The sequence below is a fragment of the Mirounga leonina genome, unplaced genomic scaffold (assembly GCF_011800145.1).
Source record: "Mirounga leonina isolate KUSES-001 unplaced genomic scaffold, KU_Mleo_1.0 Mir_108, whole genome shotgun sequence".
Classification (NCBI taxonomy): domain Eukaryota; kingdom Metazoa; phylum Chordata; class Mammalia; order Carnivora; family Phocidae; genus Mirounga; species Mirounga leonina.
The window spans coordinates 2,270,178-2,295,323 of NW_023270237.1; the positions used below are offsets into that span (position 1 = coordinate 2,270,178).

At 41.8% G+C, this 25,146-nt stretch overlaps 1 protein-coding gene across 1 annotated transcript in view; it reads right to left on the minus strand.

Annotated features, from left to right (window-relative positions):
* LOC118019506 (ankyrin-3-like) overlaps nucleotides 1-24,404 on the minus strand; it is a 331,391-nt gene extending 306,987 nt beyond the window's left edge. The window contains exon 1 of the mRNA XM_035018759.1: nucleotides 22,527-24,404. Within this exon, the coding sequence (XP_034874650.1) occupies nucleotides 22,527-22,640 (114 nt within the window). The 5' untranslated portion in view covers nucleotides 22,641-24,404. The remainder of the gene's footprint in view (nucleotides 1-22,526) is intronic.
* Between the last annotated feature and the right edge of the window lie 742 nt (nucleotides 24,405-25,146).

A 25,146-nucleotide genomic window follows, 5' to 3' on the forward strand; every position in this document is an offset into this window, starting at 1 on the left:
GGAATTGGTTACTTAAAAATAGTTCTTTAACATTTTCTGTTGATGCAAACTCAATCTCTACATGTTTATGGCATGTTATAATAACATTAGGACCACATGACTGGCTTTCCTAGTTACTTCTGAACTGAAAAACAGGCATTATTGAAAATAAAGGACAGCTGCAGGATACATGTGAGTTATAGGAGCAGGCAATCCAGAAATGATAAATGCAAATGGCTCCCAAACACATGAAAAAATACTCACTGGCACTAATAATAAAATATTGCAAATTGAAACAATAATGACAAGAACATTGTTCAACTGTGAAATTGGTGAAGAAAAGAAAAAGCTAACACTTAACGCTGGAAAGGGGATGACGAGGTCACCACGTTGCAGAGGTGTACTCTGGTTCGACTGGTATAGAAAGCAACTTGATAGCATGCTTTATCATCAGGAATGAAAATTTCTTTTACTCTCCAGTTTTCGTCTCATAGAGGACACACACACACACACACACGATTTATATTTTAAATTTGGGGCCAAATACCACTCCTTTGTTTCAAGGCTTGAGCCGTTCTCCAGAGAAACACTGGAATGTAAGGAGACCAGTTCACCTGTCCCCAGACTGCCTGTGCTCAGATGAGGACACTCTATGCTCTAGCATGTTCAGGGAAGGAAGGAGGGAAGGAGGGAAGGAAGGAGGGAAGGAGGGAAGGAGGGAGACTATCACCCAGGATTCAAAGTAACTTGGTAGCTAACTGACCTTGAACAAGTAATATAACTTCTTGAAAATGAGAGTATCGGGGCGCCTGGGTGGCTCAGATGGTTAAGCGTCTGCCTTCGGCTCAGGTCATGATCCCAGGGTCCTGGGATCGAGCCCCACATCGGGCTCCCTGCTCGACGGGAAGCCTGCTTCTCCCTCTGCCTCTCTCTCTCTGTTTCTCATGAATAAATAAATAAAATCTTAAAAAAAAAAAAAAGAAAAGAAAATGAGAGTATCCTTTTCACAGAATTACAAGGATCAAAGGTGATAATGTACGAGAAGGTCCTTTGTAAGTAACACATCGATACACATCTTTTGAGATTTCGAAATTTTTTTATTTTTTCAGGTTTCCTCTTCAGTGTCCTCTGATGCCCCTCTCCAAGCACTGTAGTATCCTATCCCTTCCTCCAGTGGACACACCTGCTCTACCATCATTTTTCTTCTTACTAAATTATACCACTGTATGGACACTGTATTGTACCCTTCGGGGTAAGGACACCCCACTCCTACCCTGGCCAATGTCATTCCAACAGAGTAACATTATTAAAACTTTCTATTACACTTAAGTTAACTGAGCCAGAAATGCCATAATGATAGAGTCTTCGGGGAGAGACAAGAAAGCATTGGGGCCCCATATTCACGATAGATGTCCACTCCTCAGATAGATGGCACATCCAGCCTTACATAACCGTTCTACCAAAGGGAAGCTTGGTGAGACATCTGACAGAAACTTGCTCCTAAAAGAGCGTGCTTAAATTTTTTATCGGACTGCCTTTATAAAAAATTGAAACAGAGTATTCTCCAAGTGGGGCACCAGTTTGCTAAAAAGATTAGAATTTACAATTACCTTTTAAACCATCGTTTTAGAACTCTATGCCTTCTACGCCTAAAATGCCAAGCAAGTGTTTGGCTTTGAAATTAGGGAAAGAAAGAATGAATTCTCCCTCAAGCTGAGAGAGCCTTTCACTCTTACATGCCCTGGTGGCAATTTCCCACTCTTCAAAGCCTTTGTCCTTTAGGCAATGGAGAGAAATGTGCTAGAATGACAATGGGTGCCTCACTTCTGGACTGATTATCAGCACACTGTGTAAAAATGCCTTTTGCTCTCCTTCTCAAGGTGATGAGGCTGGTGAAGTGATGAAAGCAGAACGACATCAGAATCACCAAGCCGGGAGCCCAAGCATTTCCCCTGCTGCACTGCAGATTCTTTCTGACCCAAGTCCCCTGTCCTCAGTGACATTTACCTATAGAAGGTGCGCTTTCCGTTTAAAATGGATGCAGTAATCGAAAAGAACAGATGAGGAGCTCCCTCGCTGTTAGAAATCAAATATTACGATTCTGTCAGGCTCAGATACTGAATTGTTTCAGTCCTGGGTGTTTTAGAAAGAAGGGGGGGCGGAATCTGTATTTTGGATAGTGGGAGCCTGCTGTGAATACAGATGGAAATTTTATGGCTTGTTTAATGCTTGTCTATTTTAATAAAAAGAATAAATTTCAACAGCAGCACAATTTCTTTCGTTCTATACTCCATGTGTTGCAATATTGAAATAAAAGTAGCCCTCTATCCTGGAATCTTTCATCTCTCTGCAGTGCTGAGTTTATTCCAACCCTGCCTCTGAAATGTATTTATGAAGAAGAAAACATTAGCTAAAAGGAGGGACAGAAAAATCTCTAGGGGTAATATGGAATGCTCAACACACACATTCCCTCTCTCTCTCTCTGTCTCTGTCTCCGTCCATCTGTCTGTCTCTAAGGGAGAGAACAGAAGTACTCTTTGTCTGGTTGCAATGAGAACCAAATGATAGAGTCTCACCTTGGAGGCAATGGTATATAGTCATGGAGGAGAAATGGATGTGAAATCTATCTGGTTTGTTTTATCACCCTACAGAGGCTGAGAGGACACCAAAGCAAAGCCTGTTTCTATACATTTAGGGAATTATGCCAAACTTTTCAGCTGCATCCATGGCATTTATTGTTCATTCTTGCTAAATTTCCATTAATGGGTTATTTATTCGACCCTACAGAAGGGTGAACATACTCTGCAAAGTGAAGGTATAATCACAAAGCACTGCTGGTAATTTTTACCAGAAGTGGAAATTGACATAGAGACAAATTAAAATACAACAAGAAATCAAATTGCTTGAAATCTTTTTGACAGGCTGGAAAGGGACCTGCTCCTCCTTCAGTAACAATTTGACACTTAAGATACACTCATGTGTTTTAGAAGCACTACACTGAAATTCTGCATGGCCGAGTTTTAGATCCCCATTCCTGGCCTATGCATGTCCTTCTGAATTACCACACCTCCCCACCCCCTTAGCGGGGTAAAGCTCTTTAAAAGGAAAACATACTATATGCTGGCTAATTGAACGTAATAATAAATAAATAAATATATAAATAAAAAGAAAACATAGTTTTAAAGATCCTTCTTGGACAGAGAAGACTCTCAGAATTAACTTTAAGGTTCAACAACAGTGCTGGGAATCCTAACCCTGGCTGCTTCCAGCGGAGGAGGGACACTAACTGGCAAATGGTAGGAAGGAGCTCCCAGGGGCGATGAAATGCAATCCATCTCGTTGGGGGAATCAGATAAACAACTGTGCATTTGTCAAAACTGATTAAATATATACTCAGGATCATTGCATTTGACTCATATAAATTATAACTACGTTTAAAAAACTCTTCCTGGAAACATTAAACAACAGTAAGATCCTTCTAAGCACAAAGTTTCAGAATTTTCTGGACATATAATTGTAAGGCCGATAAAGAGAACGCCTTTTGCTGAACGTTTACGTAAAAGCTGAGGTACTCCTGGGCCCACACATCTCCGCTTCAGTGCCACGCTTTCCTGAGACATAACCATGAAGATTTTATTGTTATGAGATGAAAGCAAATATTGCTGAGAATGCAATTAAAAGCTCTACATTAAATTGCAAGTGCAAGCTAAAAGTCTAGGCTAGGCATTCCTGCCACATTCCCCATGATGACACAAGGGACCTAGGGACTTCCCAACCACATCTGAAGCAAATGTCCCAGCTGTGGTCCACGGCACAGAACCGTGAGTGTCGGAAGGCCTCTCTTGAAAGAATATGTGTGCGCCTCGTTTTATGATAATTGGATAGTGGACCTCAAAAGACAGATACATCAAGACCCAATTACTCTAATATAAAAGGATCCCCTTCCATTGTCTAGTGCCACCATGTATTTTGCATCACTCTATCCAGGCAACTTCCTGTTTAACATAACCGCCCATTGCACTGAGCAGTAGATATAGGTTTTATCTTTAACAAACCAAAAGCTGTTTTCTCTTGTCTGCCTTGACTCTCCACTAAGCTCAAGTCTTTCATGAGATTTGATGTCTCTTTATTTGTGCTAGAATTAATAGCTGCAAATACTGATATATAGTTGTCAGGCTAATAAAATTAAAAATACAGAAAGATATACAAACACACATGAACACAAACATACAAAAAGAATTAGAAAAAAAATCATCTCACGAATTTTGGGGTGATGACATTCCTTACTGGTTATTTGGGCTTTAATATTAAAGCAAAATTTTTAATCAAAATACTATGTATGCTTCCCCAAAAGGGTTTTACAAAAGGTCGACTGAGTGCATTTTAATATTCTTGCAGAAGTCTTTAATATGCAACTTCAAACTTAAACTTTTTTTTAGTAAAAGTAGCACATTTCAGAAAGGTTAAATGTAGTGCCTGTTCTCAGAATCCATTTCAGAGCATTCTTACATCTCACATGTAATCAAGCTTATAATTATTAATGAACATATTTGTAAGAAAATCCATTCTCTTGTTTTTCAAGATATTATCTTTTTCATTTCTCTAAACTTCTGAAAATTAAACCTTTAAAGTTGTGATGTGGAAGAAATGCATTAAATTGATCATGCAGTTTATTGCGGATGATTTTCTTCTATTTTTTTCACTTCCCTCCTTTTAAAATAACTATAAATACCTTGCTCACAAAATGGAAGAATACATTAAAACATGTCACTGTTCTAAAGGGTTTACTGTGAATATAGCAAATACTTATAGTGGAAGGGAGAACAAGAATGGAACATCACAGTTCTTATCATAAAGACTGTCATAATCTAAATCTGAGAGGTCTTTCAACCAGCATTTCTAAATTCATCATGCCTGATGAATGACAGCCTAGAAGGAAAGCAAGACTTCCACATTTCTCAAACAATTCAGTAATTATTCTCCAGGCTTTTCATGTATCAGCTCAGTAGGTCTCTGCTCTTTCAGGTGTCCCAAGTGCAGAATTTCATACTGAAAACCCAAGTTAAAAGTCAACATAAGATAATATTTTTGCAAAGTAAAAATCAGGGAAAGCAGGAGGAAAAGGGGTACATCCTACACACATGTAAGCCAATACCTCTGCATTCCTTTCTTTTAAAAAAAAAAAAAGTTTTTATTTATTTATTTGAGAGAGAGAGGATGAGCAGGGGGGAGGGGAAAGGGAGAGGGGCAGAAGGAGAGTAGCAGAGGGAGAGGGAGAATCAGGCTCCCCACTGAGCAGGCAGCCTGATGCAGGACTCAATCACAGGACCCTGGGATCATGACCTGAGCTGAAGGCAGATGCTTAACCGACTGAGCCATCCAGGTGTCCCCATCCTCCGCATTTCTTTCTTAACACAAGGTATAACTAGCCTCTCAGATGCTCACATTTTTTTTTTTAATTCATTTGACAGAGAGAGAGAGAGAGAGCACAAGCAGGGGTTGGGGGGAGGCAGAGGGAGAGGGAGAAGCAGGCTCCCCACTGAGCAAGGAGCCCAATGCGGGGCTTGATCCCTGGACCCTGGGATCATGACCTGAGCCGAAGGCAGACACTTAACCTACTGAGCCACCCAGGTGCCCCACAGATGCTCACATTTGACAGCCCCTACACATCTTTCTTGGCTCCTTCCTTTCTCTTGCACCCACATTTAGCCATCCTGTCTGACCAGTCCTACCTCTTTCTACAAGTTTTCTAACCGTGCTCACACTTCTCGGTCTAGAGAGCCAGCTTCAATGTCCACCTCTCTCTACCCTCTGCACCATAGTTGTGCCCCCCCACATGGCCTCCATCTCACTTCATACACTTCATACACTTAAGACTATCTTAATTCTTTCCAACTTGTCCATCTTCCTTACTAAACTACCAGTTCCCAAAGGTCTAGAAGTACATCTTTTTTTTCTTTGGATTCCTAAAGCATATAAATATTTGTTGAACTGAAGTGCTACTGAATCAAAACAATTATGTGTGTTTCATATCCACTGCACTACACAAATATTTCAGAATTTTGTTACTTTTACATCCAAATTAATTTGGCTAATTTTCCTATCAAAATAGTTCCACATAACTTAAGTGTCTAAGGATTCAGTCTATAAAAGTCTCTAAGAAGCCAAAAGTTTACCAGTTAAATTGGTTAACCTGAGACATGAAAAATCAACCTTTGATAAAGCTTAACACATCACATTATTTGTTCCTCTCGTGGATCCAACTGATACTGATCTATCTCCGTCTGGTCTAAGTGAATTCTAGTGAAAATTCTGATGTTTAAGGAAGAAAGCAGAAACAAGAACAGGAGGGCAGAAGCCAAGTAAAAGAGAGAGAAAGGACAATGCAGGATGTATGGTTGGTACTTAGTACTTACTTAGAAAGTAATTTCTGAGTCTGAGGGATAGAGTAATGTGAGATAGGACAATGGAAAATACAGAAGATAAAGTATTGGTGGGGACAGAGCTTTTGTATCTTTATAAATCTGTACTTACTGCTGTTTATAAATGTTCCAGTGTGTTCACACATCAGTCAGATGTATGTATTTCAATGCCAACAAAGAGACAAAGCTAAAAGTGAAAGAGGAAGGAGAAAATCCATGTGCAAAACAGAAACAAAGTTCCTGTGAAAAGGGGCTATACAGACGCTCAATTGTCTTCTCCCTAAAATGACTGTGACCTTGGCCTCTTATAAAGAGAGGCGACAGCAGAGGCTGAGCTGTATCAATACAGCATGAGCTGGATGGTCTCCATGCAGAAGACTGTCAGTTCGGGGTGCACATGATGGCTAATGGAGGAAGAATGGGGTCTCATGAGGACTGGCTGAAGAAATAGGGAGCATTTCACTGGGAGAGAAGACACAGCACCAACACATCTATCTTCATCTATATAAATAACTGGCATATGGGTGGACATAGCAGGGTGCTGGATTTAGTCTCAAAATAAGAGAGCATATTCTAACAATTAGAACTGTCCAGAAATGGGGTGGACTATGTTTAGAGTTAGGACGTTTCCAGTCACAGGCGATTCATAAGCAGAGACTGACAAGCCAGTCACAGAGCCGTCTATCCTCAAGGACAGGCAGGCTCCGCAGAGGCCCTGGCTCCGTGACCTCCAAGTCCCTTCCACCTCTAAGATTCCACGACTCTAGACACTCTGGGGATTTTCCACACAACTCTGCCCTTCAAAACGGATGTAGCTGTCCTTTACGTAAGTCCTATAGGTTCAAATTCAGATTTCTATAGTAGCTCTTCTTTTCACTGAATAAAATGAAATTATTCATTGACTCATCCTAATAAAGTAACTGAATCTTGTTTTAATCTGCAGTCCGTAAAAGTCACTACTAATCCATTAAATACAATTTGAGTGACTGGTATGAAAGTTGGGGCATGATAAATGGATTTTTTTCTTACCTAGGTATCACTGTAAAACAATTTGAGGTCATGTTTGTTATCTCAATCATATAAATTTAAGTAAAATGTGAGTCTCTTGCACACACAACATTTTAGTTATGTAGCTCTGCAGTGGCCTACATCAAAACATTTTCTAATAAAATAATGGCAGATTCCCTCTGTCGAGGACATGAGAAACTAAATGAAAATTAGGTTGGAAAGTAGTAAAGTTCTTTATTGTGTCCAGTCCCCCACTGCCTGGTGGAAGGAGGCACCCAGGCGAGGAGCTTCTCCCTGGGAGAGATGGGGTGAAGGCTGACGTCTCCTTCCCTTGGTTCAAGTGGCATGGTGGAGGAGGAGACCGCTTTGGCAAGTCCAAGCTGGGAATGATAAAAATAAGGTGATAGTGCTAGGGTTTTTAATCACTTTGCCTATATTTTAATCTTTACTTTGCCCTGAGCAATTTTCCCTAAACCTAAAGAGTGTATAAAACTAACAACAAAAACAAAAATCCCTGTATGTACTGTATAATCTAAATTTGAGTGGTGGTAAAAATAAATTTAAGCCAAAGATGAAAAAAAAAAAAAAAATTAAGAAGTAAAACACATGATCCAAGGAGTTGAAGAGCCCATAAAATAAAAGTAAAGCAAAAGCAACCGGGTCCTAGATGAGACCTTATATAATGAAAGCAGGAGTTGCCCAAAGCTAGATTTAAGTACTTCCCTATATGCACTATGGCATGGCATGCAGAAGGGTCCACTGTGCTTGAATGCTCGGGAGAGAACTGAAAATTTAGGAAGAAGTAACACCCACTGATGACAGGAAATTACAAAAATGGGTTACAGACTCCTGGAGGAGAAGGAGGAGATGGAAGGCAAGCCCTTCAAGTTAGCAAAGCCAAGAGAGTTTTAGAAGCAGGGAGTACAGAGGACCTCTTCCTCGCTCTACGATTTGTCCTAGCCCCACCACAGGCCACCGGTTCTAATACACCCTTGGGGTTGTCCCAGTTCTATCACTGAAGATGTCCCATCCTGGGAAGTCCCCCAGCCCCAAACAATGAAGGCTGGCTGCTCACACTAACCCCCCGGTGTATAAGGCAGAACCTCTTCTCTTGCCAGTTGACAGCCACAGGCCTCCAATAATCTGGAGAAAAAGCACAGAATCCTGGGCAGAGAGCTGTGTGGCCACTGCCATTTATTCATTTAACAGGACAGAGCCAAGGTGGCCTGGAAGAGGACACAATAGGAATTAGGAGTAAGCCTGCTCCAAGGAATCAGTAGTCCAGATGAGCACGAAGAAACCGCTGGAGCCTCTCCACGCCACCTTGTCACGGTTCTCAACAAAGAACAGCCATGGAAAGAGCAGCTGAAGGTGCAAACTTAGGGGCCATGCCAAGATTCAAAATCGAGACTTGGGACTTCTTTCACCTAGAGACCTTCATACACAAAGGACTATAGCTCCATATAGCGTTCCTAAGAGATACAAAGAGTTGTACCAGGTACGAGGAAAGAAAGGACCCCCCCACTGGAGGAGAATGGGGGAGGGAAGCGCTGCAGGCCACACGGCACGAAGCCTGTGGTGGAAAAGCCAGGGTATGTACGCTCTGGGAAAGGGAAAGACCGTCCCCTCCAATGACAAGTAAGGTCAACTAGCGTATTTGTGGAAAATGAGGTGGTACATGGGGCTCTGGCCTCAGAATGAAGGACCGAGAGTGCTTGGCTAAGGAGTCGCCAGAAAGGAGAGCAGAAAGCGAGAACCCTTCAGTTGTGGAAAAAGATGAAGCCCTATTATCCTTTGTACCATTTTTCACGATAACAAAAACTGAAATGAACCAAATATACAAAAATAAGGTATTAGTTGGATACATTCTGGTACATCCATAAAGCAGAACACCAAAGACGCATTAAAAACCTTACAAAAATATGTTTATTGACATAAACATAACGTTCACATTATATTGTTCCATGGGAAAAAAATGAGGCAACAAAAGAGGAGGTACTACCATTATCTCCATTAATTTGGGGGAAAAAAGAAAGAAGAGGGAAGAGAAGGAAAGGAAGAAAACAGAAGAAGAGTGAAGAAGAAACTACGTATATACATGCTTAGAAAAATACTGGAAAAACCCATTTCAAAATGGTAACAGTAATGCTTTCTCTGGGTGACCTTAGCCTCCCTGTATGGAATGCTCCACCTACGATGTACATCAATTATTCACATGGTGGGAAAGACGCAGGTAAGAGGACTGCCAGATGCCCCAGGGCATGACAAGTAATCAAGCAGGGGGTAAAGGTGGCAAACAGGTATTCAATGCGCCAAAAGCTCTTAAAAGAAGTCTTCTTTGATTGGAGGTAATATTTAGCAAGAAAATCTGTCTGCCCACAGTTTGTCTACTTCTCTGCATTTGTCCCGAGGAAACACACATCACAGACCGTCTCTGAAGCCCTCTCAGGAGAGCCGCTGAAACTGAACTCTTGCTGACCAGCTTCCTCCAAGTAGAGTTCAGTCTGGGATTCAAGTGGCAGCTAGCTGCCAGAGGGAGACTGTTAACGCAGAGGTAAATCCATTAGGGCATACCCAGGGAAAAAGGACTGGCTTCTCACTCAGTTTAGAAAAGCTACGGGGACACCTGCATTGGAGGTGGGGCGCTGCTGCAGAAGGAGCCGGAGCTGAATGGAGCGATCCCGGCAAAGGCATCGCACCTGCGCAGAACCCAGGTGTTCCTACACCCCGCACCACATTCACTGCTCTCTCCAGAAACCCCATTTCTTTCTAATGGAAAGTAAGAGCAATTTGGCTCTGGATTTAACTGCCTTATGTAGAATATATATGAATAATAAATATTTGGAATATATCTAATATATATACACACACATATATATGTGTATGTACATATAATTATTAATATTACATTTTATATAAATACATATTTTTCTCCACATACACACATGCATATAATTTGTATTTACTTTTACCCTGCTTGGAATGACCATCAGTGAATTTACTTTCCTCATTTTAACTGACAACTCTCCCTAAATACACTCAGCATAAAATAAACTCATTTTTTCCAAGTGGACGAGGGGAAGAGGAAGGAGCAGGGAAGTGGGAGGAATTAACATTGGCTGAATCACTGCCCTGTGCCAGGCACTTCATGTTCAATTTAATTTTATCTTCACAACATCTCTTTGTACTAGGTGTTATTGTGGATGAGGGCACAGAGGCTCAGAGAGGTCAAGTAACCAACTGGGGACCATGCAGCAAAGAAGTGACAGTCAGGAGCCTCAAACTCAAGCCTCCATGACTCACGGCTCACACCCAGGCCCATTCCTCATTCCACGTAGCCTCCAAAAATCAATTTTCCTATTATTTCAGTGATCCCCAGCAGCACTTAAAAAAAAAAAAAAAAGGCTGGATTAAGCCCTATGTGCAGATACAGCACAGATCGCATTAATAATTTAGGTTCCGCTAAAGCTGCAAAGCAGCTCTAGGAAAGCAGGTCAAAGCCGAGAATGCCAAATGCACCTAAGAACACTCTCCCTTCCTGACACTGCAAACAAAACCTTAACTAATCCACCAGAAAACAAAAAGATAATGCCTATCAGATGCCAACTGGATGGCTATGTAATTATTTTAATCTGATCCCACAGAAAAATCCACTGAAACATGTTATGTAAAATCAAGTTACAACCAGCCAGTGGAGACAAGCTCTCTGGTGGAGAGCTTGGACAAAGCCCAGGAACTGGATCCACACACAGTGGAGCGGGAGAAGTGAGGCTGCCTTGAGCACGCTCAGTGTCTGTGGAATACCATGCTCGTGTTAGCCAGGTCACAACACAGTCTACAGGGAAAACACCAATTCTAATGTATTCATGGTCCCCTTCAAACACCTAATTTCAGCTAAGATGAGGTACAATCAAAACCTTCTGAAATGAATCACAGACTGGAATTGAGGAGGATTACCAGGATGATTAATTCCACACTAATGATGATGAGTGAATATGTGAGTTTCACATGCCTGTATCACTGGTATTGATATATTAATTCTCTTTGGAATAAATGTGGTTAGAATAAATGTGTACACAAAACCATTTATTTTTAGATGGCAAAGAACGACTCCAGCTGAAGAGGCATAGTAAAGCAGGGATCCTTAACAATGGCCACTCTTCAAAGGAAAAAAATTAATTGCATTCAGCACTTTTCAACATCAATGTGATTATCTTCTTATTTCGAGGCAGGCAAACGCATTTTGAGTGTTGACAGAGCTAAGTAAATACACTCATTATGTTACTGAATCAGGTTGCAGTGGCCGAACCACTGCACAGAGGGAGAGCAGGTCCTTACAGAAGGGGAGGGGGGCAGGGTGGGGGGGAAACAGTGGACAGTGTGGGGATTCGGTGACCTCAGAACCTTCAGGCACATCCTCTCTCATTCACCCCTAAGCAGCTAGGTAGTAGGAATGTGGCTGGGAATTATGAGATTGGGCATTTTGGGGACTAATAGAAAACAAAATGCATTGTTCAAGATTATGGCTTTGACTAATGTTGCTTCCCTAGACAATGGTAAATCCACAGTGCCAGGGTCAATTACGATTTTTCTGTACCTGATTCAAAATTGCTCTGTGCTTTGCAGTAATATTTAATGTCCCCATGTAACATGTGAGGATAAAAACATAGGGTTTAAGTCATGCATCATTATTTAAAAAGTACTTCCTATCTAGTATTTGTCGCATAAAACAAATGAACAATAACATTGGTAATGGGGAGGCATAAAAATGATTTAATAACTGATTAGAAAATAATGAAAAATAAAAGCAAAAGCTTTCTCCAAATGTAAGAATCTGACATGAGTGGTGAATCATCTCTAAGCAGAATAGTGTAAGGGGGGAAAGGGGTTCAAATTCTGCCTCTGTCTGTTCACTGTTACTGTTAAATTCAGTGTCAGAGTCTCAATCTGCTCATCTGCAAAAGGAGAATAAAGCCATCTAACTCAGAGGTTCAAAGCGTTAACCAAGAGAACAGCCTTCCACACCTGCCAATTACTTTATTGTAAGTGGAGCCTAACTTTGCTAGCAGGGTCCCTATTGATTCAGACTAAAGTGTGCTAGTAAGCCTAAAATCGTCCTTTCCAAATAATCAATCCATTTTTTTGAGATTCCAATTTTTGCCTACTCCCTTTCCCAAATTTGAGCTTTTTACTCATTGTTCTTACCGTCAAGGAAATAGAAAGAGTATCACTTCCTAAGGCCTAAGAGGTCTTGGCTCTCCTGGCTGAGAATCTGGCGGTGCCTAGTGACTCACTTCCAACATTTATCAGTGTCATCAGCTCAAGGAGGTTTTGTTTTGTTTTGTTTTGTTTTTTAATGTTGCTGCTAATTTCTTACCATTCTACAAATTATTTTGAATTTCTAATTTAGCCTCTGAAAATAAGTCTGTTTTGAGACCCTGAGTTCTTTAAAACCAGCTTCTTCAATAGCTTTCTCATAAAAACAGTAAGCATGAGGGGCACCTGGGTGGCTCAGTTGGTTAAGCATCTGCCTTCGGCTCAGGTCATGATCCCAGGGTCCTGGGATTGAGTCCCACGTTAGGTTCCCTGCTCAGCAGGGAGTCTGCTTCTCTCTCTCTCTCTCTCTCTCCCTCTAACCTTCCACCCCTGCTCGTTCTCTCTCTCTCTCTCTCTCTCAAATAAATAAAATCTTAAAAAAAAAAATGAAAACAGTAAGCATGAAACACAAGACATCGGGAATATACTCATTTCAAAAACCACCCAGGCGCCCCTCTTAAGCTTTCTTTAATATCAACCTAGGCTAGCATTTAACTACTGAGAGAAGCTAATTAATAATAGTGTTAATGAATAGAAGAATGTATTTAACATGTGAGTCTTTGGAAGTATTTCTCAAAATGACAGATTTAATTCCCTGAGGGCTGTAAAAAAGTTTGCAAAGAGCTGAACTGCAGGGCTCAAATGACTTTTTGAGGATACCAGTTTATCAGTAAAATTTCATCCACCAAATACTTTTCTGAGTGCTTGCTAGGTATAAAAGTTCTTGAAAGCATCCCCTCATTTACTCAGCTCGTCCATTTGCTTCTTGGCTATAGTCACCGGTTACATTTGAGAGCCCATGCTCCAAGGAAGGGAGGCTGGAAGCCCTTGCTAACTTCTCTATTTATGCCAGGAACTTGGCAAAATGCCTTTACAGTGTTTCTACTCTTTACAGTATGTATGCAAGTAAAGGACTAATATCCTGGTTTGAACAATGTGGAAACTGAAGCCCAAAGAAATTTAGTTCAAGGCCACACAGCTAATGAGTGGCACCTGCAATATGAATTCTTATCGAGGCCAAAAGCCCATTCTTTCCATCACCATGGTTTGTAAAACTTATCCCCCTCCCCACAACTTTCTCCTTATTGCTCGCCTGCTTTATGAATGTTTTTAATCCTCTAGTAAACAAAATTTACCATATTTTCCTACCCTCTTCAATCGTATAGACCTCTTAGAAAACTGTACTTTGCTAGGATAAAATGCTGTTCATAGTATTGAAACTATGAAGTTTTTAGAGATACCTACATATAGTTATAAATGTTTTAGTGTCACTGGCTTCCAGTCACTAGAAAACTTTGGACTTAATTCCAACCCTCTCTGGCCAAGTTCTCTGTTCCCATTCTTTTCCACACAGTCCATATATCCTTCTCCTTCTATGGTGATGGTACTGGTTGGCTTTTGTTCTGCCAAAGGGCAAGCTATGGGCCGGGCACATAAGAATGTTAGTCTCTATCCATTCTAATGGGCTTCATATAAACTCAAACAGAACTGATGATACGATCCTAATTAGTAGAAAGGTCACCTATAACTGAGAAATAATTTACTGGAACCAACTAAATCTAAATTGAAATCTATACTTTTTATAGGCAGCTCCTATATTTGACGATGATGGGCCATTCTTTTTCATGATGCCACTTTGGGTCCAGGATAGCATTATCTTCAATGAAGGGGATAAGCACCAGAAAAATCTGAAATATATGTGAAAGGTCCAGGCTTCATTTCCATTAATTTGCTTTCAATTCTTCTACTTTTAATTTAGACAAACTAGAAACACCATAGTCTGGGTAAAACTTAGAGCAGATTCCTTGTTTTCAAATGTTACCTTTCTATGCAAGTATTTTCTTTAGGATACTATTTGGATTATACAACCAACAGTGTCACACTGTATTTAGACGTCATCCCTCAACGTTTAACCTATTCATCAATCAACAGATAGAAGTGAACAATTCTACTTTGTTTCAGCGACTGGATTCCTCTTAAAAGTTATTTTGGGCACCTGGGTGGCTCAGTCAGTTAAGTGTCTGCCTTTGGCTATGGTCATGATCCCAGGGTCCTGGGAACGAGCAATGTGTCAGGCTCCCTGCTCAGCCACGAGTCTGCTTCTCCCTTTACCCTTCTACCCTGCTCATGATCTGTCTCTCACTCTCTCTCTCTCAAATAAATAAATACAATCTTTAAAAAAATAAAAATTGGGGTGCCTGGGTGGCTCAGTTGGTTAGGTGGCTGCCTTCAGCTCGGGTTGTGATCCCAGGCTCCTGGGATCGAGCCCTGCGTCGGGCTCTCTGCTCAGTGGGGGAGCCTGCTTCTTCCTCTGCCCCTCCCTCTGCTTGTGCTTGCTCTCCCCCTCTCTCCCCCTCTCTCTCTGCGTCAAATAAATTTAAAAAATCTTAAAAAAAATAAAATTAAAATTAAAATTAAATGCGCACTAACTTAAATGTACACTAATTTAAGTGTAATGATTTAGGCAATATTTAGATTTTGCAGTGAAAGATAAATAATTTATAAAATTTCAGATACTAAATAATTTACCTTTTAACATTCCAACAGTGATTATTCTTCTCTTCACATAAGAATTCACCATAGATGTCTATTAGTAAGAGCCTCACATTTAAAAATCTAATCCATCTATTCTGATGGCCCAAGCCAGGGACTTAGAACCATACAGAGCTCAATTACAAGGCCAGTTATTTCTGTTACTGAGGCAAGTTACATAACAAACTTAAGCTTAGGCTAAAACCTCTGAACATGTGGATAACACTCTGACATACTGTTAGCATCTTTTTTTTTTTTTTTTCTTCTCCAGTCCTTCACCCCTACCTGTGTTGAGTAGTACAAGCAGAATATAAAAGAGCAGGTAGGAGCACCTGGTGGCTCAGTTGGCTAAGCATTTGCCTTCAGCTCAGGTCATGATCTCGGGGTCCTGGGATCCAGCCCAGCATCAGACTCCCCCTCCCTCCCTCTTGAGCTCTCTCTCTCTCTCAAATAAATAAATAAAATCTTCAAAAAAAAAAGGAGCATGTAGATGGGCCTACAGGTCCCATCCTTTACATTGCCAGTCCCCAGCATGGTGACAAGCACAATGTCAGCACACAATACATTCTTATTAAATGAAGAGACACTGGTAAAATGTGATGTGATTAATGTATCTTTTTCTAACAATATAACTACAAAAATTATGAAGCACTGCCAAATCCTCTTTTTCCTCAAACATACCTACTAAAAGCAAACATTTTTCCACATTGAGATTCAATAAAACACACATACACACAATACAATATCATCTTGCCAAAGGCAAATCAAGAGACAGAAAAGACCATGAACCTGAAGAGTAATGAAGAAACAGTTCAATAGCTATAGACTGCCGATGACAAAACTAACAAAATTTTAAATAACATATTCAGACATTAATAAATGTATAACTTATACTAACATGATCTTGCACTGATTATAATGGTAATTGATCAAGAGCAAGAAAGTGTTTTTTTTTTAAATGAACATATGACTTTGAGAATAAAAAGATGTATCACGATAGGAAGAGAGAGCACAGAGAACCAATGAGCAGACAAGTTTTATTTAATTGCTTCCTTATTCCTAAATGCTATGGAATGTCAAAGGACAAAGGTTTACAACTTTTCTATGAGTTCCATCCATCCTCTTCCAAATGGAGGAAGAGTGGAGATGGGGCAGCAGCGTGCTCCTAGGGAGCTGACCTGCCTGGCTTCAGTGAGTTGACTTGTTGGCACAATCCCTAAAGGCTCAGGTTGGAAACAGTCCATTCATTCTTCTGTTCCTTATGAATATCAATAACAACAGCAACAACTACCACTATGTGGCTCTTGCTTTGTGCCAAGCACTGTTCTAATCCTAATTCACTGAGATCTCATTGCAACCCTCTGACAAAGGTATGTACTATTATTATATTCATTTTGCAGGTAAAAAATTGGGGCACTGAGAGGTAAAATAACTTCCCCAAGGTCACACCAGCTACGAGTGCAAAGACCTGAACTCAGACAATCTTCCTCTACAGTCCATGCTCTTAATTATTGCGTGATACTGCCTCTCATCTGTCCACCTCCCTCCCATCTACTACCCACTCTGCACCTACCTCTATAGTAGGTGATATGATACCTCCTCTGCCCTCACAGTCTCCTGGGTGAGACATATGCAAGCTCATAATTACAGTGCAGAATATCAAGGATGCTAATAGAGAAATTAGACTCTATAGACCTCTGGAGTCTACATACTCAGCACAGCCAGAAACAGAGTAGGCTCCTTTTATCTAATATAGGTCCACCCAATCCTCTCCCTCAAAGGTCCAGTCACTGTAGTCCAAAACCTCCCCCTGCCTGGCATCTCACATCATGGTGCCATAGGTGCATAGGAAACTAGGCATGGTGAAGGCCTATAAATGTCTATACGTTTGCATTATAGATGCACTAAGCATCTACAGCAAGAGATAATACTCAATTGTTTATGTCTCCTGAAATTTATTCTCAAATCCGTACACTGCTTTAATCCTAAAAGAGACTGCCAGATTTTTATTACAATAAACCCAGTGGGTTAAATACAGATTCCAAATGGGTCCTGTGACCCAAATTTAAGTGTAGCCCCAACACGTATGAGCTGTATGACCACAGGCAAGTTATTTATTCTCTTTAAGTCTTCATTTAGGTATAAAAAATGGGGATGAAAATAATGCCTGCCTCATAAAGAAGGTGTGAGAAAAAACAGTAGAAAAAATCCACGGGAATTACGCTGCACATCGCCAGGTATACAGCAAGCACCTAAGGCACTGTTATGTTATTATAGCAACATGTCTTTGAGGATCTCAAGTCCTGGTGTTGGTAATTTTCCACTTATGTTCAAAATTTTAAAAAGAAATTCTTCAGGTAAAACACTAAAATCTATTGCAGAGGGGGGGCCCTTGGGTGGCTCAGCTGGTTAAGCGTCCGACTCGATTTCGGCTCAGGCCATGATCGCAGGGTTGTGGGATTGAGCCCCATGTCAGGCTCCATGCTCAGCAGGGTGTCTGCTGGAGATTCTCGCTCTCTCCCTCTGCCCCTCCCCCTGCTCGTGTTCTCTCTCTGTCTCTCAAATAAATAAATAATCTTCAAAAAAAGTCTATTGCAGAAGAGAAGAAAAACAGACACACTGCTCATACTGCACTGGGTTACTTAGAGATATAAATCTTGTTATTTGAGGTTCCCGATGTCTAGGAAATAGCTGATCACTTAGAAGATTCTCTGAATCAAGTCCATTTTGATACACAGCTGTGAAAATATTAATTACATATGCTGTTTCGTGCTGTAGGTTAGAGCATAAGCTAGAGTTAGACGTTCCAGGCTGGAATCTCAGATGTACCACTAAACAGTATAGGAAAAGCTTAATGGGTTCGTGCCTCAGTTTCCTCATTTGTAAAATGGGGATGATAAAAATACTTTCTTTGTAGGTTTGTTGTAAAGATTAAGTGAGCCTCCACCTACAAAGCAATTTAAAACCCTATCTGGTACATTTTAAGTGGTCAAAAAATGTCCTGGGAGAAAAGACTTGAATCCAGGAAATTTAATTATTCATCTTCCGCTTCAAGCCAGGAACTTGGCAGTCACCCTAGAATCCGATCTCTCCCTCTCACATCCTACGTTCGGTCCATTGCCAAGTTCTGTTGAGTCTTCCCCTAAATATCTCCTGGATGCAACACCCCCTCTACACTGTCACAGTCTCTGCCCTGGTTCAGCCCCTCAGCCTCTCACTCCCGAATCACCACCAGCGCTTCCGGACCACTAGCCCGGCTGCTGTCTGCAACATGGACACCCGAGGGATGGTTCTAAACCATGCAGCTGTTCGGTTCCCAGCCTACCACCGCCGTTCAAGTGGGTTCGAGTCCCTCTCCTTTGAGAGGGTGATTTCCAAGCCCATACAAAGGTCTTCAGGACCTGGCTCCGGACTACTTTTCCAGCCATTTTTCCTGCCATACACTCCCATCCCCTTTGCTCTTTATTAATGTTTGTTTCTCACACACCTGAGCATTCCCTCTTACTTCCACCACTTTGGGCATGGGACTCCTGTCCTCCTCCTTGCCTATCTTGCTCACTCCTCCTCCAAGGCTCAGCTTCACCAATTCAAGTTGAACTGGGAGTCTTCCTCTGGGCTCCTGTGGCTCCCTTTCCACATGTTATGTAGGGTGATTGATGGTGCTCATATCTTTCTCCTCGCTCTGCAGGGAGTTACTGTACTATTGCAATTCTGCCTCCTTTAGCTTTGCTTCCACCACCGGATGCCATGCCTGACCCACAGAAGTCACCCAATAAATGTCTGCTGAATGAATGCATGAATGCAAAAATGAAGCAATGAATATTCATTCCTGCTCTACCACTGAGTAGCCGTATGAGTCTGACGTCAATAATTAGAAACGATATTAACCATAAAATTGAATGCCACTTTATCCCAGTATATATTATCCTATGTCAGTGATACATATATAAATGTTTCTTTTTTTAGTGTACATTTCCTTAGATCACCTCAAAAATTTTTTATAGGATGTAATACATATATACAAGCATACTTGTGAATATTAAAAAAAAATTATTGAATAAGTTAAGGTCAATTCTCCTAATACCCCTCATTATTGAAACGTATCTTATAGTTTGCGTGGAGAGAAGGCAAAACATGTGGGCCTGAGAGCATTTGTGACTTCTAGCCCTCATGAATCCATAGGAGTAGCTTGGGTCGTCTACTGACCAGCGCCCGTGGGCCAGGCCCTTGCTCAGCGCAGGGGATATAAAGAGTTCCTCTCTGCAACTTGCTCAGTCAGGGCATGGATCCAATATTAACCCACTCAAAGGCACTCCATCTACCTTGGGCACACCACCCTCTCACGGCCAGCTTCAGCAGCCCATCAGGAGAGGAAGAGAGGGAAGGGAAAAATCTATCAGGGAAGAGCGATGGGAAAGTATGCATCAGGGAGATTTGTAAATGCAGTAGAAAGAAACTTTTAAACAAAATACTCATGAAAAGTTTTTTGGATTTTTTTTTTTTTTGCTTCAAGTCAGAAAAACCGGTGATAAAAAGATTAAGGGTTCATCCATCTAGGTGTATTTCCTTTAACAAATAGGAAGATCTTTTTCTTGACACGAGTTGCTATGGCAAGAATAAAACACACCCTTATAAAAATTCAAGTCATTATAAATTCCTAGAAGTTTCCTATTTTTTTTAATTGGTAATCACTTATTCATGGTTATCAATATTCTTAATAGACCAAATGTGGGGTTTTTTTTAAACTGATGAAATGTGAATGCAGTGTTGATTTTATGCATGTATTATGATTTGATTATAATGCTTAGTAATATCCCATACTGTATGATGTTATGCCATATGGATAGAATCAGGAAAGGTTCATCTTGGGCTTGCTCAGACCTGAACTACACGGGTACCATGAACCAAATTCCTTATTTTACAAATTAGATACTCTTTACATTTTTCTTAAGTTTGTCTATTTTGTGATTTTAGGAGATTCCTCACTATTACTCTTATGTAATTAAAAGATCCCAGAGGATATTTCTACATATGAGCAAGAGCAACGAACCCCATAACAACTCACAAAGTATATAAAAGCAGCTTTTCCAATTGACATGGGACCTATAATACGGAGCAAAGTAACCCACGAGCCTTAATTAGGATCTTTAGGAAAAGGTAGGAAAAAGAAACACCAAGTCAAAACAATTCACTTTGTGGTACATATGCTATATGACCAAAAAAGAATCTAGATTATGTCTTCAAAGTAATCTAATCTTGACTTCATACTTTGAAAGTGGTCCCTGAAATCACTGGACTAGGAATATTTAAATCTCCTGAAATACATATATCTTTGAGAGGGAATATGCATATCTTACTGTGTCATAAATCTAGTAGTACAACAGCAATGGAAGTGTTATCCCCGAGCCACTTTCTGGATCACCTCTGTGACTGTCCTGAGAACAAAACATTTAAATCTGCTTACACGTTGACATAGCGATATTGATATTTCTCCATGTTCCCTTCTGGTTGCTAAGAGATTTACATTGGACAGACTCTGTTGTACTCATTAACAAAGCACTTTGGTCCACAAAGCAATTGCTTCAGCTCAGTGAGTCCAGAAGCTCCCTTTGCCTGGCCCCTTCCCGATTTTGCTTCCAAGTCAAACAGGGGCCCAGGCCCCAAGGCAGCGGGCCTGTCATCACCACAGGAAACTGTGGTGCAAAAGCCTGGCTCAGCCAACAACTCTTACACAGGGTATGAACAGCAGTGGTGACGCTGTATCTTTATACAAACACATGTCCCTTCCCGCATGGTCCTTAGAAGCCAGTTTATCGTGGTGGGAGTGGGCAAAGATGTGTGGAGAGGGGGCACTCCATAGTGACCTATGCACAGACAACCTGACACGGTACAATTAGACCAGAACCCAGCCAGATATGGCAATTCCATAACTCTGCTGTGCAAGCCTTTGAAATATGCAACCTGAGTTCGTACTTTCATGAAAATATATCCAAGAAGTTTATTTACAAGACTACTGAAGGGGGGACAATCTATATGAACCACCTTGCAGCAAAGCAAATGTAGCCCTCCAAACTCAATCTCATCGAGCCTGCCACGTAACAAATGGCAGAGAGGCTTCTTTTACTGATCCTAACTCTGAAGAAAACGGCAAAGGCACCAGAAATATTCCTGATCATCCCTGAGGAGAGGTACATGTGGTGGATGAAATCGGCATGTCATTTACAAGGCACATGCATCACTGCTCAGAGCAAATTAAGATGATCTTTCCCTTGGGAATTCTCACAAAGAGCCATTAAAATGCTTTATGACCTGACTTTCATATTCAGATCACAGAGTTTTAGTCAATTTTTATTAATTGCCATGGAGGAAAAGTGCTTTGGGCCCTCACTCCCCACCCGGTACCTAGGAGTCACATTTAAGGGCACAGTCTCTAAACACTCAGTAAGTACTCTCAGGCTGTAATAAAACACCACTGACCTAGAATTTTCCTCCTCCCCCCATCCCCACCACCTTGGAATATCAGTTGGGGATGATCAATGCCCATGCTTTAATCAGAAGCAATCAGCGTGGAAGCCTGCGGGTCCCCACCACTGGTGCCATGGGAATTCCTGCATCCAGGATAATCCCTCTCCCCCAGCCAAGAAAAACAAACCCCAGTGATTTTAGCCTCATGTAACAAAAGAAAGTTATTTCTGGCAGCTTACTGCTATTGCACAAGCTAAGGAGCAGCACCTTACAGAAATAAGGGGCAAGAGGAAAGAAAGAAAGGCGGAAAAGCGCGAAGCAGGAAATGACTTTTCTGCTCCGTCTTTAAGGTCACAGATCTGCCTGAGAAACGCACGCGAGTGACAGTAGTTCTAGCACAAAAGCTCCTTTTCCACGAGCCAGACCTCCAAGAAGTACCAAGACTGGCTCTCCGGCCTCTCCCTCAAACCCAAGTCCCCGGAGTCCGTTTCACCTTGATGGGGCTGGGAAGAAACTACTTTTCACTCCCTTGCACCCCCTTTCTGTGTCCTGCCGGCGTGCCCCAGCCTCCTCGAGGTGGAAGCACACCTTCCGCATCAGCCCTGCAATCACCCCCACACAACATAAAACCTTCCCTCGCCTCGCCCGTCCTGCGGCCATGCCCGACCGGTGGGCTTCATCATCTGTTCCCAATTCAGCCCCTACACAGCCTGTAAAAATAGCCCTTCATGCCTCCAACAGACGCCAGGAGGAGATTAAAACAAAAAAGCCAGGCAAGCTATATGCTCTGGCAGAGACCACTACCTTTTTCTTCCGATCCCGGGACCGTTTGCGGTGTTTCCTTTTTTTCTCAGGTTCTTCTTCAGCATTGATTTCTAAATCCCTGTTTTTCTTTAATTGTGAGGCTGCATGAGCCATAATGCATTTAAAAAGAGCTTCTCAAGCACGCAGGGCTTCCTCCTATAAGGTGATCTCCTCAGGCACCTTTAGCCAGGCTTACAGCAGCATTCCAATCACTGGAGAGAAACCTTTGACCAGAAGCAGGAACACGCGCAAAATGCAAAGATGCTGTAGAAGCTGAAGCTTTTAAAAACCCAAAAGACGGTTTCCAGACTTCATCCTCCACCTTCCTCCACCTGAACCTTTACACGAGAGTGCAGCCATCGTAATGCATTTATCGTAGTGAGAAAGACAGCTGGGGCAGAGGAAGCTGTATTATGGCCGTATCCCCTGCCACCAGCTGGAAGTGTCTAAGTGATTCCTCAGAAGGGGGAATGCTGCAAAGGATGCTTCTCTGAAGGGAAAAAGTCCAGAGTCACCACACATGCAGGAGCGAAAATCCAGCACTAATTCTGAAAACCTATTTTAGAATCCTTCGAAAAAAAGACAGGGCTGCAATTTATACATCACCACTAGTTCTGCACAGAGCATAATTTAACCCGTAAGAGAATGGAGCCGTTCCTACTTGAGTTTAACTGCTGATGGGGACAAAATACATAAAATAAGATTTCACAAAATGCACTAAATTTTGCTCTGGAGATCCTGACCGCGTTACGGGGAAAACAATGCATGCATTGCTGGTCTCAACAGTGCGTCCTTTATGCTGAACTATCTGCCTAAATGCATTTTGTGGGCGAGGACTACAGAAGGGCCTGTTGTCTTTTAAAAACAACATGCTGATTACAACACATCATACAGAAAGACGTGAGCATGTTGGTGTATGGAACAGATGCCCGATTCATAGGAGTTCCCCAGGACTCTCCTCTCATGTGGTCCACGGGTCGAGGACGGGCAGTCTGTGCAGCAATCAGGGGTTCGGAGACACTGAAATGGAGATCTGGCTTTCACGTGAGGGGCTGCTTCCATCACCTTACTATTTTTGCCACCTGAGTCCTCACTGACTGCAGCCTCTGAATATTCATGATGTGAAGTGAAGCAGCAGTCACTCTCCAGGCCTGCCGGGGTGGTTCTGCCGAGGCACACACCGGAAGAAACGGACGAAGTCAGGAATCATGTATACACACAGGCGATTCACACGGTTTTAGCAAGAAATGGCTGAATGGTAGACTGGACCTAAAACACTTGAGCACTGGTAGGAAACCCTGAAGGCACCAGGAAAATGAGCAGGGGGAGAAAAGATGATACTCCACTGAAGAGACTTAGTATGTGTACTTCCAATACCATGAGGCCACGTGCTTCTTCCAATACAAGAAGTCCGTAACTTTAGAGATTGGTCCTTTTGGCTTTGCAGGACTGACGGCTAACATGTGTGAAAGCTGAAGCAAGAAGGCCAAAGGCGCCACGTGAAGAGTCGGCTGGGGTTCTCTGGAGCTGTTGTTCACCTGCTTCATAAAGAACCTCCAGTGTGAGCTCCTGCAAACAACATCCACCCACTACGTTTTAGACTTGGAGATCAAAGATCTTCCTCCCCGTCCCCTTGTAGGGGGCTTGACCCTCTGGCGGGCAGTGATAGGCAACGGAAAGGGAAAGATGGCGGGCCCATGGCTTTCCGGCCCTGCTGCGAATGGACGGCACACTCCTCTTGGGCCTCACTGTGAACCGCGTGAAAACCACATGGGTCAAACCATTCTCAGGGGCCTATTCGTGTGCTGATGATGCTCATGTGCTGCTTCCCCACACAAACTACCTTCAGGAAGAAAGAGTTCTGGAAAGGTTCTCCCTTGCCTAGCAAACCATCATCTGGCAAAACGGAGGAGAAAAGGAAGGAGGGGAATGAAATGAGACTCAGATCCAAAAGTGACAAATCACAGTAATAAATCACTTAGTAATAAAAATAAGTGGTTTTTCGGGGCACCTGGGGGGCTCAGTCGTTAAGCATCTGCCTTCGGCTCGGGTCATGATCCCAGGGTCCTGGGATCGAGCCCCACATCGGGCTCCCTGCTCGGCGGGAAGCCTGCTTCTCCCTCTCCCACTTCCCCTGCTTATGTTCCCTCTCTCACTCTCTCTCTCTGTCAGGTAAATAAATAAAATCTTTAAAAAAATAAATAAATAAGTGGTTTTCTACCAGAATAATTTTTTTATTGTAATAGGAATAGGTGGGATGGAGAAAAAAAATTAAAATTAGAACTTTTGTACAGTCTCCCCTTATACAAATTATCCTGTACTTTTGAGGAAAATTCATATGATTTCCTTTCCTTATTTTCTGCAAGCTGAAGAGAACAGCCAGCTAAAGAACTGGCTGGTTTCCCACCAGCTCCTGGACACTTTTTTCCTTCTTTATAGACACTAATGATACTTTAAAATATGTAAGTAACCTTGATCAGAGTAACCTCTTTGTCTGAGGCTGCAAAGCTATACTTTCCCATTGATCTCAGCCAAAGCATAGTTGGACATTAGGAAAACGGGCCACAGGTATTTTTTAAAACTAGAATAATTCTTGGTTTCCCTCAAATTAATCAGAAGT